General features: G+C 45.2%; 1 protein-coding gene across 2 annotated transcripts in view; it reads right to left on the bottom strand.

Moving 5' to 3' along the window:
- Positions 1–6464: 6464 nt before the first annotated feature.
- The window catches only part of PLPP6 (phospholipid phosphatase 6), a 50193-nt gene continuing 39664 nt past the window's right edge, over positions 6465–16993 (bottom strand). For both annotated transcript variants that reach the window (XM_040407727.1, XM_040407728.1), the window contains 2 exons: positions 16039–16505; positions 6465–7663 (listed from right to left, as the gene is read on the bottom strand). In XM_040407727.1, the coding sequence (XP_040263661.1) occupies positions 7302–7663; positions 16039–16505 (829 nt within the window). In that variant the 3' untranslated portion in view covers positions 6465–7301. The remainder of the gene's footprint in view (positions 7664–16038; positions 16506–16993) is intronic.

Genomic DNA, 16993 nt, shown 5'->3' on the forward strand with positions numbered 1-16993 from the left:
ATTGGTTGACTAGATAATTGCATTAATGAGAAATAGAACAGGTGTTCCTAATAATTCTTTAGGCGAGTGTAATATATATATATATATATATATATATATATATATAATTATCCCTCACATAATTTTCTTTTTGTTGTTCCGCCAGTAGGAGCCGCTCATCTTCCAATTTAGAAACTTTCTCTATCCAGTCTTTGTAGTTTCTATCTATGGGGTTTTCAATGTAATTTTTTTTCATATTTTTCTGCCTCTTGTTCCAAGTCCATTATTTTTTTCTTATCCTTTCTTGTATATTATTGTATATTTTACAAAAATCCCTCTAATGTAAGCCTTTGCAGCCTCCCATACTATATTAGTTACTGCTGAGCCTTCATATATATAAAAAAACTCTGCTATCTCTTTTGAGATCCTATCGTGTATTCCCATTATATTTATCCATCCTAAATTTATGTGCATCCCTCTTGTTTTTTTATTTATTGTTTTTAAACTTATAATAACTTGGTTATGATCCGAAATCCCACGCTGTCCATATCTAACCTGTTCAATTTCAAACGAACCTTTATTATTGGTGAAAACCCGTGATAAACTCCTGTGGGTCTTTGAAAAACATGAATATTTTTTTAATTTAGGGTGCATTACTCTCCAAATATCAATCCAGCCCATTTCCTCCGTGATATTTTTTAATTTAGATCCTGTACAAACGTTCTAAACATTGCCTACCCTACATCTATCTATTTTACTATCCATAACATTATTAAAGAGGACCTTTCACCAGACTAAAGTATCTAAACTGACTATACAGACGTGTAGAGCGGCGCCCAGGGATCCCCCTGCACTTACTGTTATCCCCGGGCGCCGCTCCGTTCTCCGGTTATAGCCTTCGGTATGTTCATAGTTAGGCTCCACCCAGGGGAACCTGCCATGGTCTCCTTCTCCTATGCTGTAGCGCTGGCCAATCGCATACTTTAGTCTGGTGAAAGGTCCTCTTTAAAGTCACCCGTGACTAAAAGTGGTTTATCCCCTACCTTAAGCAGTCGTGAATTTTCAATAGGACCTCTGTTTTAAAAGGTGGTGGTATATAACCGTTGGCTATTTATCCATGGTCTCTCTTCCAATAAGCAGTCAATCAAGACATATCGGCCCTCCCCGTCTATAGCTGTTTTCCCTATTTTAATCTCAATATCACGGTGAATTAATACGCTCACTCCTCTAGCGTATGATGAATAGACTGAATGAAAGGAGTGCTGTATCCACAGTCTAAACAGCCCATTTGTCGTCTCACTTGTCGTCAAATGTGTCTCCTGTAAACAGACTATGGCCGGTAGGGTTCTGTGTATTGCATCAAACACCGCCACTCTCTTTATACCCCTACTCAGACCACTGATATTCCAAGAGACAATTCTCATACAGGCCTATTTTATGTTCTATCTTTTCCCAAGTTGTGCTGGAGAACCCCTGCAGGGAGTGGGAGAGAGAAAGGCAAACAAAAAATAATAATAAAAAAAAAAAAAGAAATAATAAAAAATAAAAAAATACCCTTCCCAACCCCACTCCCTTCTGGATGAGCCAGGCTACCTCCGTCCTGGTTCGCTATCTAAGCATACCTCCTCCCCAGCCAGCCCCCAGACCAATTTACCCCTCAACTCCCTATCTTTTCTTTGATCCATATTTCAGCCGCCTCCACTGTGTCAAAAAAACAGTTCTTGCTTTCCCATTCTATCCTCAATTTAGCCGGGAACATCATCGAATATTTCACATTATTTAAACGTAAAGTTTTTTTCACGTCAATAAAGTGACTTATTTCCTTCACCGTTTCTTTTGCGTAGTCAGAGAATAACATTACTATTGCTCCTGAATATTCTAACTTCCCTTTCTTCCTCGACCTGCGTAATATCTCCTCCTTATCCCTAACTGATAATAGATTGAAAATGATAGGTCTCGTTCCGGGTGGGGGCAACTTTGACGGTTGTCTGTAGGCCCGTTCCACAAAGTTTTTATAATCTGAGATGTCCTGGCCCAGTTGTTCCTTCAACCAAGTTAGTATAAACGCGCAGGAGTCTTGCCTATTTTTCAGTTCCCTATTTTCCTCCTTTAAGGAATTTTTTTCTTTAATTATTGTCTGCAGGAGGTCCTCAGAGTCAGATGCTCTTTTCTCTATTTCTGTAAACCTTTCTTTGTATTTTCTTACATCCGCTCTGAGGAGTCCCACAGACTCCCTAATATTTCCAGTCTGGAGAGACTGCCAAGCTGCATTTTTTTTATTTCTTGGAATATATCTTGCAAGCTAGGAACCTGCTCTTCTTTTGTGAAGGCCTTTTCTTCCAGTTCCCTTAACTGTTTACTGCCTCTCTCCCCAGACTGGAGGCCAACCTCAGATACTTTCAACCCCAAATTTTCATCTATGATAGACTCACCCTCTTAATCTTGCCACACCTCCTCTTTTTTTTTTTTTTTGAGGGACTAGTCTGCCCACGCATATTGGTCAAGAGTAATTGCTTGGAGCTTTCTGTTTTTTTAAGTATTGGGGAGATTGAGGTATTTAACTCCACTTGCGCCTTGCCCTTTTTTCCCACCCCCTGTTTAGCCATCTCTGAAACCTTCCCTGCTACCTACCAGTCTCCCCGCTTCCCCCCCCCCAGCACCCTCACAAATTCTGCAAAAAAAAAAAAAAAGACCATCAGAGAAGGGAATCAGCATTCGAACCCAAAACATCAATACATTAAACAATCATGTAGTACTTTATCAGGTCTGCAGTCAATCCATAAATCCACTAGTATACCATCTCCTCCTCAATACATTATACATTATATTACGTTGTAGTGCGGTTAATTTATTTGAGGTCTTTGGGTGGTTATCCAGCCCGCAACTCAGACCCTGATAGTACAAAAATCAGTAGCAGTCTCATGATTAATTTCCTGAGTCAGTTAAGTTAGTTCATGGTACTAGTAGTAGTCGCATAGTTGGTTAATTGATTAGCTGGATTAGTTGAGTTAGTTCGTCAAATTCTTGTTAATATAATATGTTAATATTTGTATTATATAAACATAACACTGACAATAGGGATCTCATATTATTATAGCTTTGCAAAACCCCTCAGTTACATAAATGACTCGTAGCTACCAATTTTCCAGGGCCAACATTCTCTGCTATTGGAGATTAAAGCTGTATATTGAGCCCCACGCTATAGTCCCTTTTTCAGGGGAGCCACCTCCAGCTCACCCCCCTCCCCCCAAACCCCCAGTCACTGAACGGTAGGTAATTCAAGCCTGTGCAACCTTCCAGCTTAGATCATAGCACTTGCGGCCTTTTTGCACCGTTGATAGCATTCCTCCTTCTTTATCATCTCCATACTTTTGCACAGGTTTTCAGGGGGGGGGGGGGGCACTTTTAAAACCCGTTCACGTGGCCCCCTTCCAGCACCCCACAGCCCACGCCCTCTCTCCGTTGTTGTCTAAAGTTTTTCAAATAGCAAATTTCCAAACAGGGAAGAAAAGAGTCATCAATGCATCTCACCTCATCTTCGTGAGGAAGGGGGGAGGGTGGCTGGGCGAAAAGCACTCACAGACCGCCGCGCCAGTGTACTTCCCCTCCTGTCTCAGCTTTGCAGTCGGCTCCGATTCGGCTTGTTGTATTCCGCTAGAGGTGCAGAGGAATGAGGCAGCAGAGCAAAGCAGGTGGTCAGCGGTATAGCAGCAGACAGTGGATCCTCACTACCAACAGGGGAAAGGGTAGAGCAGCGGCAGGAGCAGCATCACATAGCAGGGCTTCACATCGGGCTGGAAGCTCAACGGCCGGAAGGGAGGTGCGTGCGAGGCAGCAGAGCAGAGCGGAAGGTCAGCGGTATAGCAGCAGACAGCGGATCCTCACTACCGACAGGGGAAAGGGTAGAGCAGCGGCAGGAGCAGCATCACTTAGCAGGGCTTCACATCGGGCTGGGAGCTCAGCGCCCGGAAGGGAGGTGCATGCGTCACCTACGTGCTCCCGCCTCCATGCCTTCGCAATCCCCTTGGGCACCTTAAGTAAGTGATTGACAGGTTATAAAAAACAGTTTTTTGGGCAAATAGAGCCACAGTGAAGTTTAATAAGGCCAGCTTAGGATTCTTCTTATTAGTCTGGACATGAGCATATGTTTAGGTTAGAGGGCTTAAATCTGATGACAGAATCCCTTTAACTTCATTCCAGACCAGCTCTTTAAAGGGCATCTGTCAGCAGTTTTGTACCTATGAAACTGACCTGTTACATGTGCACTTGGCAGCTCAAGACAACTGTGTTGGACCCATGTTCATATGTGCCCACATTGCTAAGAAAAACTGTAATTAGGCTTACCGGTAATTGTTTCCTTGAGTCCACCATGACTGCTACACATGAGATTGACCCCTTGATCTCTGTAGGGGCAGGAACACAGAGTTTAAAGGGCCACCACCCACTCTCACCCTCAGTGTTTACAAATTACCAAAGTAGTTCTTTTTGAGTAGTTCTTCATACTGGAACCTATTTATCATTTTTAGGGGGGGAAATACGAGCCGTCACGGTGAACTCAAGGAAACAGAATTACCGGTAAGTCTAATTACGGTTTTCCATTTCGTCCACCATGATGGCTACAGATGAGAACTATCAGATTACTTGGTAGTGAGGGAAACTGCTTGTAATACCTTCTGGTCAAAGGTCATATCAGCAGAAGCAGAGACATAAATATGATAATGTTTTATAAATGTATTTATACTCGACCAGGTGGCGGCTCTACAGATTCTATCAAGTGAAACGCGAGCTCTTTCCATCTATGAAGAAGCCACTGCCCTCGTGGAATGGGCTCTAACATTTGAGGGGCTAGTAAGACCTGACATTTGGTAGCAGCAGGATATTGTGGATTTAATACAACGACCTATAGAGGCCTTGGAAGCTTTTTTTCCCCTTTGTTTTGACCTGCGAATTGAATAAGGAGGTTGTCATCCTTCCTGAATTCTTTTGTAGCTGCCAGGTACTGAATAATTGTCTCCCTTACACCCAGGAGCTGGAATTGTTCTTCAGATGAACTTTCTGTGTCTGTAGAAAAAGAAGGTAGGATGATTTCCTGATCTCTATGAAAGTCTGTGACGACTTTTGGAAGGAACCCCGGATCTAGCTTCAAAACAATTCTGTCCGGAAAAATAGAGAGATATGGTTCTCGGCGGGACAGAGCCTGAATTTCTCCCAGGCGTCTAGCTGAGGTTATGGCTATTAGAAATGCTGCTTTGAAAGAAAGGTATTTAATTGAGATGTCCAGTAAAGTAGAAAATGGTGGTTTCATTAGCTCTTTCAAGACCAGGTTTAAATCCTACTGGGGACCCCTTGGGGTTATAGAGGGTCTTAGTCTAGAAGCGGCCCTTTTAAATTTTCTTATCCATCTATGGTTGGCTAAATCTATATCATAGCAAGCACCCAAAGCAGAGATCTGGACCTTTAGCGTACTAGGCCTGAGACTGATATCCAAACATTTCTGGAGAAAATCTAAAATTTTCTCGATACTTGGGGGAGACATAATTGGGGAGTTCATACCTATACTTATACCTAGGGTCTTCACAGTTTTTCCACACATCGATATTCATTCCACCTGTCTCCTTAGGACAGGAAACAGAACTGGGGATATGGGAGGATGTTCCCTCCTTTCAGTTATTTTGGTTCCCGATTCCTGTAGAAGGATGTGGTCTCTCCAGGGATGTTGTCATAAGGCGAAGGGGGAAATGGTCATACTGAACATTCTCACTGCAGAAAAACATCTTCGAAACAAAATGTTCTTTCACATATACACATGCTTGTCCAGCGTGTAGTGCTGCTTTTGTTTTCCTCTATGCCCACTTTAAAGGAAACCCGTCACCAGGATTTAGTGCATAGAGCTGGGGACATGGGCTGCTAGATGGCCGCTAGCACATCTGCAATACCCAGTCCCCACAGCTCTCTGCGCTTTTATTGTGTTATAAAACCGTTTTGATCAATATGCAAATGAACCTGATATGTGTCCTGTGTCCGGAGAGGAGTCCAGCGGAAAGGAGCCCAGCATCGCCCCACGTCCTCCGAATCTCCTCCTTGCTGGCTGACGTCACAGAGCTGGAGCGCCGAAATCTCGCGATGCGCGAGCTAGCGCATGCGCAGTGTCGGCATGTTCATTCCCTGTGCTGGCATCAGCACAGGGAACGAACTACGCATGCGCTAGCTCGCGCATCGCGAGATTTCGGTGCTCCAGCTCTGTGACGTCAGCCAGCAAGGAGGAGATTCGGAGGACGCGGGGCGTGCTGGGCTCCTTTCTGCTGGACTCATCTCCGGACACAGGACACATATCAGGTTCATTTGCATATTGATCAAAACGGTTTTATAACACAATAAAAGCGCAGAGAGCTGTGGGGACTGGGTATTGCAGATGTGCTAGCGGCCATCTAGCAGCCCATGTCCCCAGCTCTATGCACAAAATCCTGGTGACAGGTTCCCTTTAACTTTCCCTACCCAGATCTGACTTAATAGATTGCCATTAGTTACAGAAAAATGCATATTAGTAGCTAGCCCCAATGGTCTTTATGCAGTGCTTCCTAGAGGAGTAACATTTTATGCACATTATTGTTAAGGTCAACTGGCTGATTGGCAAAAACATGGCACAAGAAATGCTGGTGTAAAGCAGTGTCATTGTAAAATGGCCCCATTAGTTTTCAACTAGAGACAGAAGAGGTAACCTAAACATAGTATTTTTTTGCATGGCAAAAGAATTAGGTTTACCCAAAAATGTACCCTCCAAAGAGAAGTTCATCAATGGAGACCTTTGAAGAAGACTGAGTGTAAGAGATATAACAAATACAACAGCACTGTGTAATGAAAATCTCACAAAAGTTCTACTAATCCAAAGAATATAAAGCAATGTGTTTCCAGAATTAATATAGTAACTAAAAATGTATATTAAACTGTATATTAAAAAAATCTGAACATTTCAAAACACAATGATTTTCACAGCATATAAAAATGTTCCCAAATACAACATCTGAAGAAAATGTAGAACAAAGCCCCGGGATTTTCTTTTTCTCTACTAGGCCTAACATGGCAGAAGACGTACTGTTGGATTGAAGTGCAATTATTTTTACAGCACGGTCTACTAATCTGTTCCTATAACCGCTTGTGTCATTATTTTACTTTGGTTCTGAATGTAGCTGACCCCTCGAAGTTATAGTCGGAGGTCCATGTATAAAAAGCTCCAAGATGTTGTGGGAAATCTAATCATATCCATTTTAAATTATAACAAGACTAAAAGGATGCCTTCAAAATGACGACTTTCTGTCAATACTTTAAATCGTAAACAGGGCAGGTAAAGTATTTGGGGACAACCAGAAGTATTCAACCAAACTATACTGCATGTGCCCCATAAAGAAGCCAAATAACACATCTGTTACATTGTGTCTACCCAGCATGACTCTGGACAAACTAACCACTATAGCCCAAAGCATCACAAGGATCCTAACTGGAACAGCTAGTACAAGGTGATTAAGCATAAAACGAGAAACCATTGCAGCTCGTGTAGCATGACCTGATGGGAAGGAATACTTGTCCACAGAGAATGTAGCAAACATGTCCATGCGATTCTGGGTAGGTCTACGACGCTTCACTATTCCCTTCACAATTCCCACAAGAATGATATCCAAAAGAAGAGCTGCCAAGAAAAATAATTCGCACATTAAAATGTTTTAGACTATTTGGACTGAGTTTTAATAAAACTTTTGATATGTCACAGAGACAAAGATTTTGGTCGGTGGAGGTCCGAGTGCTGAGACCCCAACCAATCTTGAGAAGGAGGAGAATGAACTGCTCACATAGTGCATTCTCTCTCCTCGCTGCAGGAGACGAGCTCAATAGAAAGTTTGAGGGCCCATCTCAATTAAGCCCCCTGCAATGAGGAGAGAAGCTGTGATATGCATGTGCTTCTCTATTCGTGTTCTAGAAATTGGTCTCAGCACTCAGACCATCACAGATCCAACCCTAGGTCTCTGACATGTCAAAAGTCTTAAGATAACTCAGTGACACTTTAAATCAAAATTATTCAAAGACCATAGACAGCAGCACATTGTTCCATGCACAAAGACACATGCAAACACTGGAAACATAGATAAATCTAACTATATGAAAATTAGAAGCTCTTTTCACACATTTTTATCAAAATTGTGGCAGGGCCCATCTACCAGCTTGAGGCTTCGGTGTCTATTTCAGGAATATACCAATACAGGCCACTAAGTGGCAGCATTGTATTGGTATAGTGCAAATGAAGTCTTCAATGATGGCTATTTAGCCATCAATGAACACAATGGGCAATCTAATGATTGTCAGTTATTGTCACCCAAGGCGACAAAAAAAGTTACAAAAAAGTTTTCACAAATAAATAAAGTTCAAATCACCCCCCTTTCCTTAAAATAAAAATACTTAAACAATGAAAAATAAATATCATGGGCATTGCCGCGTGCGAAAATGCCCATACAATTAAAATATAACAATATTAATGGCATACGGAAAATGAAAAAAAAAAAAAAAACTTCAACTACCCAATAATTTTTTTTAATAAAAAGTGATCAAAAGGTTGCACACACTTCAAATTGGTATCACTGAAAAGAACCGATCGTCCCGCAAAAAATGAGCCCTCACACAGCCCTGTACAGAATACTACAAAAAAGTTATAGGGGTCAGAATATGGTTATAACCTGGAGCAGGGGGCAACTGATGGGAGTTACCTGGAGCAGGGGGGCAACTGATGGGAGTTACCTGGAGCAGGGGGCAACTGATGGGAGTTACCTGGAGCAGGGGGGCAACTGATGGGAGTTACCTGGAGCAGGGGGGCAACTGATGGGAGTTACCTGGAGCAGGGGGGCAACTGATGGGAGTTACCTGGAGCAGGGGGGCAACTGATGGGAGTTACCTGGAGCAGGGGGGCAACTGATGGGAGTTACCTGGAGCAGGGGGGCAACTGATGGGAGTTACCTGGAGCAGGGGGGCAACTGATGGGAGTTACCTGGAGCAGGGGGGCAACTGATGGGAGTTACCTGGAGCAGGGGGGCAACTGATGGGAGTTACCTGGAGCAGGGGGGCAACTGATGGGAGTTACCTGGAGCAGGGGGGCAACTGATGGGAGTTACCTGGAGCAGGGGGGCAACTGATGGGAGTTACCTGGAGCAGGGGGGCAACTGATGGGAGTTACCTGGAGCAGGGGGGCAACTGATGGGAGTTACCTGGAGCAGGGGGGCAACTGATGGGAGTTACCTGGAGCAGGGGGGCAACTGATGGGAGTTACCTGGAGCAGGGGGGCAACTGATGGGAGTTACCTGGAGCAGGGGGCAACTGATGGGAGTTACCTGGAGCAGGGGGCAACTGATGGGAGTTACCTGGAGCAGGGGGCAACTGATGGGAGTTACCTGGAGCAGGGGGCAACTGATGGGAGTTACCTGGAGCAGGGGGCAACTGATGGGAGTTACCTGGAGCAGGGGGCAACTGATGGGAGTTACCTGGAGCAGGGGGCAACTGATGGGAGTTACCTGGAGCAGGGGGCAACTGATGGGAGTTACCTGGAGCAGGGGGCAACTGATGGGAGTTACCTGGAGCAGGGGGCAACTGATGGGAGTTACCTGGAGCAGGGGGCAACTGATGGGAGTTACCTGGAGCAGGGGGCAACTGATGGGAGTTACCTGGAGCAGGGGGCAACTGATGGGAGTTACCTGGAGCAGGGGGCAACTGATGGGAGTTACCTGGAGCAGGGGGCAACTGATGGGAGTTACCTGGAGCAGGGGGCAACTGATGGGAGTTACCTGGAGCAGGGGGCAACTGATGGGAGTTACCTGGAGCAGGGGGCAACTGATGGGAGTTACCTGGAGCAGGGGGGCAACTGATGGGAGTTACCTGGAGCAGGGGGCAACTGATGGGAGTTACCTGGAGCAGGGGGCAACTGATGGGAGTTACCTGGAGCAGAGGCAGGATCACTAATGGATGGACACTAGGGCAGGAGTATTACTACTAGAGGCAAATACCAAGCCTGCTGCAGCCCCCTGCACTCAGCACCTGATGCCGCTGCCTACACAGAACATCCTCCTCCGAACCCCCCTCAGAGCTGAGCCCCGGGGAGCAAGTCCTCTGTCAGGCAGCCTCACGCAGAAGTGCCCGGGCTCTGGAAGAGGAGGGAGCAGTGTGCAGGCCGCAGAGACTGCAGGATCTGGTGATGGCGCCGCTGCGGGTGCTGGAGCTGTACAGCGGCATCGGAGGCATGCACTACAGCCTGTCAGGTAATGGGAGCCCCGGCCCTCCGTGCGGACACCTGGTGCGGAGTACAGCTGTGTAATGAGCGGTGCGGGCAGTGTGTGGAGCGCCGTGTGCTGATTAGTCGGTGCTCCGCGCATGCGCAGTTTAATTATTGGCACACACGCACGGACACGGAGCACGCACACAGGGCTTTTATTATTATTATACATTGTGTTTGAGGGAATCAATGGTACAAGCATTCTCTTATAATAAAAGCCCTGTGTGCGTGCTCAGGGCTGCGTGTCTGTATGTGTGTGCCGATAATTGAACTGCACATGCGCGGGAGCCAACCAATCACATGGCGCTCCACACACCACCCGCACCTTCGTGCCGCCCAATCACCGCCGCCACTCGCAGGTTATGGTGCGCTCTCCACGTCGGAGCATCGTCATTACAGTCCCAGCACTCAGCAGCCGCTACCAGCAGTCTCAGCCACAGCCACCAGTCACAGTGCCAGCAGTCTCAGACACCAGTCACAGTGCCAGCCATCTCAGCCATCAGTCAGTGCCAGCCATCTCAGCCATCAGTCAGTGCCAGCCATCTCAGCCATCAGTCAGTGCCAGCCATCTCAGCCATCAGTCAGTGCTAGCCATCAGTCAGTGCTAGCCATCAGTCAGTGCTAGCCATCTCAGCCACAGTGCCACCAGTCGCTGCCAGCAGTCTCAGCCCCACCAGTCAGTGCCAGCTATCCCCTTGCCATTTAATATAGACTGTTCCTACTAATGTTTATGCACTACTCGTTATTCTAACGCGCCTAATGCCTAGTAGGAAAGTGAGTGCTATGCCTAGAAGAAGGGGCAATTATGTCAGTTTTAGATCCTGTCTGTTGGAAGCTGCTTTGTTGCTGGTAAATGGGCCTGCCATAATTTTGATCAAAAATGTGCACAAAGTGCTTCTAATTTTCATATAGCAAGTATAGCAGTAATGCCATTCAGATTTATCCATGTATGCCTGTGTCTGCGCGTGGAGCAGTAGTGTTAGCATGCTCCTGAACTTTATTTCAGATCTTGTGGGGTGCTGGTTTAACTTTATTCTTTGTATTAAAAATGTATAAATTTCACTTGTGAGTTAGCTGTAATTACTAGACTGAGTTTACAGGCCAAAGTTTTTTATGTAGTTTCTGAAGCCAAAGCAAGGAACAGATCACAAATGGAGGACGAATAACAGAAAGGCTGAGTATTTTATTTTTGAATACGCTTCTGGTGTTTGCTTCAAAAACTGCATAAAAAAGCTGAATGTGAAAAGCCAGCAGAGTCTTACAAGATATTGCTTTAAAGATATAGGGGGGGGGGGGGGGCATTTATTAAGACAGAATCTTCCACACCAGTCTCAAGTCCCTCTACGCTGCTGGAGGAAGCACCAAAGTTATGTTAAGGCGCAGGCCTCGACATATGTTTGGTGCCACGTCCAACAGGCCGTAACTCTATGCCAGCCCTCTCGCTTGAGTAGATTGAAGCCATTTTCCATGGCAAAAACCAGCATGGAAAATGATAAATGAGCTGGGCCCGCTTCCCCACCCACACCATGCCCCCTTTTCTCATCACTATGGAAAAAAAAGTGGCGTGAATGGTGAAAAGTTGCAAGTATTGTCGTGCACCAATACTTGCAACCCCTTTTGGCATAATAAATATCCCCCATACTTATTTTCAGCTGGCTGCTCTCTACTCTGGCTAAGGTTCTATTCACACGACTATTTTCGGTCTGCATTTCTTGCAGACTGGATGCAGATCCATTCATTTCAATGAGGCCACAAAAAAAGCGGATGGCACACCATGTCCAGTCCGCAGTCCCACAAAAAAAAAAAGGCCTCTTTAACATGAGCGATATGATATAGTGTCAGGATCTGTTCAGGAAAAAAAATAAAATGATTGAACTTGCCCAAGCAAAATTCTCGTTCATCGGGTGAGGTGATCTTTCATTCAGCGCATTAAATCAGACTGTGCAGTGTGAACTGCGATCTGCTTCCCAGAAACAGCACACTTACACAGAGTCCCGTCAGATAATAGCTTGCTCTGTAGCTCGCATCGCTGACTATGGCTAAATTCTTATCAAACTGATAACAATATGGCTTAAAGGGAGTTTGTCACCTGGCTAATCACTATTAAACCTAGACTATGTCCTTACAGCAATTCATACCTTCTTTCCAGGTGTGTTTTTTTTCCTTGCAGCTCGCTTTATATCTATAGAAAATCCACTTTGATCCATATGCCAATGAAGCATTAAGGTGTGCAGAGGGGCGTTTAATTCAAAGGAGCCCAGGCCTGCCCTCCTGTAGAGCCCAAGCACGCCTCTCCTCTGCTCATATACTACGCCCCCTGCAGTGCCATTGCCTCCCCACCCCGGCTATTTCACTAGCAGCTGATAGCCCCACTCACCCTTCGCAGATAAATCTCACTGCCTGCGCAATTCCAGTGAAACTAAGTGGATAATTCTCAACTGTTCAACTAGGCATGTGCCAAAAACGTCACTGGACCCAAAGTCCCGAACGCTGCCTGCACGAGATTTGTCTGTGATGCTGAAGGGAAAAGATGGGCAGGGGTAATTGGCTGCTAGTCACGGCGCTGCTGGGGGGCGTAGTCTATGAGCGGAGGAGAGGCGTGCTTGAGCTCTGCAGGAAGGCGGGCCTGGGCACTCGACGGAGGCATTCCTGGGCTCCACCGAATTAAAATATCACTCCTCTGGGCACCTTAATGCCTCATTAGCAAATTAATCAACGTGGATTTTCTTAAGATATAAAGTGAGCTGCAAGGGGAAAAAAATTGTGTGAAAAGAAAGTATGAAGAGCTGTAAGGGCACTCACTGCGCCAATACTTTTGGATTAATACAGGGCTCCAGATGGCGACCAAAATGGTCGCCAATGCGACTTAGAATTGCAAAATAGTGACAAGACTTTGTAGTCTTGTCGCCATTTGTGCCTAGACCCTCCGCTGCTCTGCCTCTTTCACACACGAGTTAAACTGACATGGCACGCGCTGCTGTCAGCACGTGCCATGTTTTCCTCAGCAGCACAGGGGAGAAGGAGGCAGTCCCTCCCCCCCTGTGCCACTACCAAGAATTGACTGATAGCAGGGAGGAGGGGAGGAGCTGTGGCCACTGCACCACCAATTAATATAGTTTATGCCTGAATACAAACGCAGGCTGCGGGTGCCGGCCATATCCCATACCTGGCACCCAGCCGCTATGACTGCGCGTTGCAATCCGCCGCTATTAACCTGTCAGGTGCGGCACCTGAGGGGTTAATTGCGGCAGATTGCAGCGCGTAGTTAGAGGCCAGGTATGGGATATGGCCGGCACCAGCCTGCGTTTGTATTCAGGCATAAACTATATTCATTGTATTATAAAGTATAATCATTGGTGGCGCAGTCCTCCCCCAACCCCAAGTATTATAACTATTATAATCATTGGTGGCAGTGGCCACAGGGTCCCCTCCTCATTGGTGGCAGTGGCAGCGGCAGCTTCTGATCGGATCCCCAGCAGTGTAATCCTGGGGCTCCGGTCGGTTACCATGGCAGCCATAGGCAGTGAGAGTGTAAAGTCCTATTCACCCTGATAGAGCTCTATTAGGGTGAATAGGACAAGGGATGAAAAGATCCCAGGTTCTAGCCCCTAAAGGGGTAAATAGTTATTAAATAAAAAGTTTAAAAAAAATAATAATAATTTAAAAAAAAACAAACACCAAAATATTATGTTTAAATCACCCCTTTTCCCAATTTTACATATAAAATATATAAACAATGAATAATTACATATCGCCACACCCAAAAAAGTGCGAACTATTAAAATACCGTATTTTCCGGCGTATAAGACGACTTTCTAACACTAGAAATTATTTTCAAAAGTTGGGGGTCGTCTTATACGCTGGGTATACTCAGATCAGATGGTATATTCTAACCCCCAGGCGTTCCCATGGTGATGGGGACGCTTGCCTGGTGGTTAGAATATACAGGGCCCCGCTGCTCACAGGAGTATACATTTATCAACTGTAATCCGTAACTTTAACTTTAAATCAGCGATCATCTCTTTACTAGGGTACCTTACTCTCAGCTCCGGTAACAGGCAGTGCGGGCGGTGACTCACTGACGTCATGTGCCTGCTCCTCCCAATAGGCGGCGCAGGCGCGTGACGTCAGTGAGTGAGAACCGCCCGCACTGCCTGTTACCGGAGCTAAGGGTAAGGTACCCTACTAAAGAGATTAGCGCTGATTTAAAAGTTAAAGTTACGGATTACAGTTAATAAATGTATACTCCTCTGAGCGTCGGGGCGGGGGATCTGTGGATGGCACTGTTATGGGGAAGGGGATCTGTGGATGGCACTGTTATGGGGAAGGGGATCTGTGGATGACACTGTTTAGGAAGGGGATTTGTGGATGACACTGTTTAGGAGAAGGATCTGTGGATGACACTGTTATGGGGAGGGGGATGGCACTGTTATGGGGAGGGGGATCTGTGGATGGCACTGTTATGGGAGGGGGATCTGTAGTCGGCACTGTTATGGGGAGGGGGATCTGTAGATGGCACTGTTATGGGGAGGGGGATCTGTAGATGGCACTGTTATGGGGAGGGGGATCTGTGGATGGCACTGTTCTGGGGAGGGGTATCTGTGGATGGCACTGTTATGGGGAGGGGGATCTGTGGATGGCACTGTTATGGGGAGGGGGATCTGTGGAAGACACTTATGGGGAGGAGGATCTGTGGATGACACTGTTTAGGGGGATCTGTGGATGACACTGTTATAGGGAGGGGGATCTGTGGATAACACTGTCATGGGGTGGATCTGTGGATGACACATATAGCATAAGATGTCATCCACTGATCCCCCTCCCCATAACAATGCCATCTACAGATCTCCCTCCTCATAACAGTGCCATCCACAGATCCCAGTCAGTTCCCTGGACTGGAGAAGATAGTCTTGAAGACAGGGAGGGCTGGGCATTCAGGGGTAGTCTTATATGGCGAGTATAGCCCAAACCCTATATTTTAAATGGAAAAGTTGGGGGTCGTCTTATACGCCCAGTCTTCTTATACGCCGGAAAATACGGTATTTAAAAATATATCCTATGGGGTGAACAGCAAAAAAAATAAAAAAAAGTGCAATTTGCAATTTTTTTTGTCACCTTGTCCCGACAAAAATTAGGATCGGACAGTTCTATTATGGTCCAGACGTTCCATAAAATGTGGAATGCATGCGGCTTTTTGGGCGTTTTATTTTTTTCACGTGGTATCGAGTATCGCAATACTTTTTTATGGTATCGAAATAGAGTCAAAATTTTGGTATTGTGACAACCCTAGGTAAGACATGTCTTTTTTTTTTTTATTATACCGTAAATATATATATTTTATATTTGGCGGGTTAGGAGCCAATGGCTCCTTGATATTTTTTTTAGTCTGGAGCCCTGTAATAGCGATTAACCACGTGCCTAATTCCCTATAAATGTGTGTTTATTAGCTGTCAGGAATTCAGAGATAAGGCTACAGAGGCAGAGGTCAGAAAAGCACTGTAAAACAGAAAACTGCACATAGACAGACTTAACCCTGTAGCACAAAAACTGTTGAACATATTTAATAAAATATGGAAAATTGAAAAAAAAATATTTTTTAGCCCAATATGAGTAAAACAAAGGTGTTCAAAGCCTTAAAGATGTTCAGGACTTTTTTTCTGTCTAAAATCATGAATCAGACTTTGCTATTCTCCCTATTAAAAGCAATGGAAACCTGAGAGAACAAAGGGCAAACACAGTCAAAAGTTATTTACCGAAAAGCAGATTCAGTATGACCTCCCGGCCAGCTGAGCTGTCACTTCTGTACAAGCAATATATTGTACCAGCAATCCAAGGAATGCCATGACCAGAAATCTCCACCAACTTCATCATAGGACGTGCACTGCCCCATGAAGATCCGTCTCTTGCACAAACTCCCATCTTTTTGGACAACCATAAATCTACAGCCAATAATGACCTTAGTGCAATTCCAAGAAAAGATGGGTTTAATTTCATGCAGTCTTCTTCTGGAAGCTGCTGCTGAGAAGAAGAGGAGTTGGAGTCTTTGCGGTGGACAGGACTGTCTGATGTCCGATGCCTTGTTAATGTTTGATCTGAAACACTGGTCTTGTTAGTCAGTAGGGACATAAACTCAATCCTTCCGCTGACATTAGGATTGCTGGTGTTGGCTGCTCTGGTGACTCTTGGACTTGGCATCTTTGCAGGCTGTGCTGCTGTGGATCTGTAGACACAATAAATAACGTACCTGATTAAGTTACCCTAATAATGATCACGGAACATAGACATCCAGCCCATTGTGCTGGGCTTTAAATCCACACCACTTTAAAAAGGTAGTGTGCGGGGACGCAGAGGAGAAGACAAAAAAAGACTGCAATATCGCTATTGTTTTTAGGGTTTTGGTATTGTTTTTAAGGTGTTCACTAGGTAAAAACTTTTTTCTGCGGGTCAGTACAATTATGGAGACACCAAATCCATCGAATTTGTGATGCTTTGCTAATTAAAAAAAAATGAAAAAGCTATATTTTTTTTATTTTTTTTATAAAATTGCTTTGTGTCACCATATTCTGGTACCCATAACTTTGTGTTTTCTGCCACTGGTGCTGTGAGGGCTTGTTTTTTTGCGGGGCGAGCTGTAGTTTTAATTGATACATATTATCTTTTTAGTTTTATTAGGGGCAGCTCACATGCATTTTTTGGTGCTGATTTTGG

This window comes from Bufo bufo, chromosome 9 (genome assembly GCF_905171765.1).
Source record: "Bufo bufo chromosome 9, aBufBuf1.1, whole genome shotgun sequence".
NCBI classification, from domain to species: Eukaryota; Metazoa; Chordata; class Amphibia; order Anura; family Bufonidae; genus Bufo; species Bufo bufo.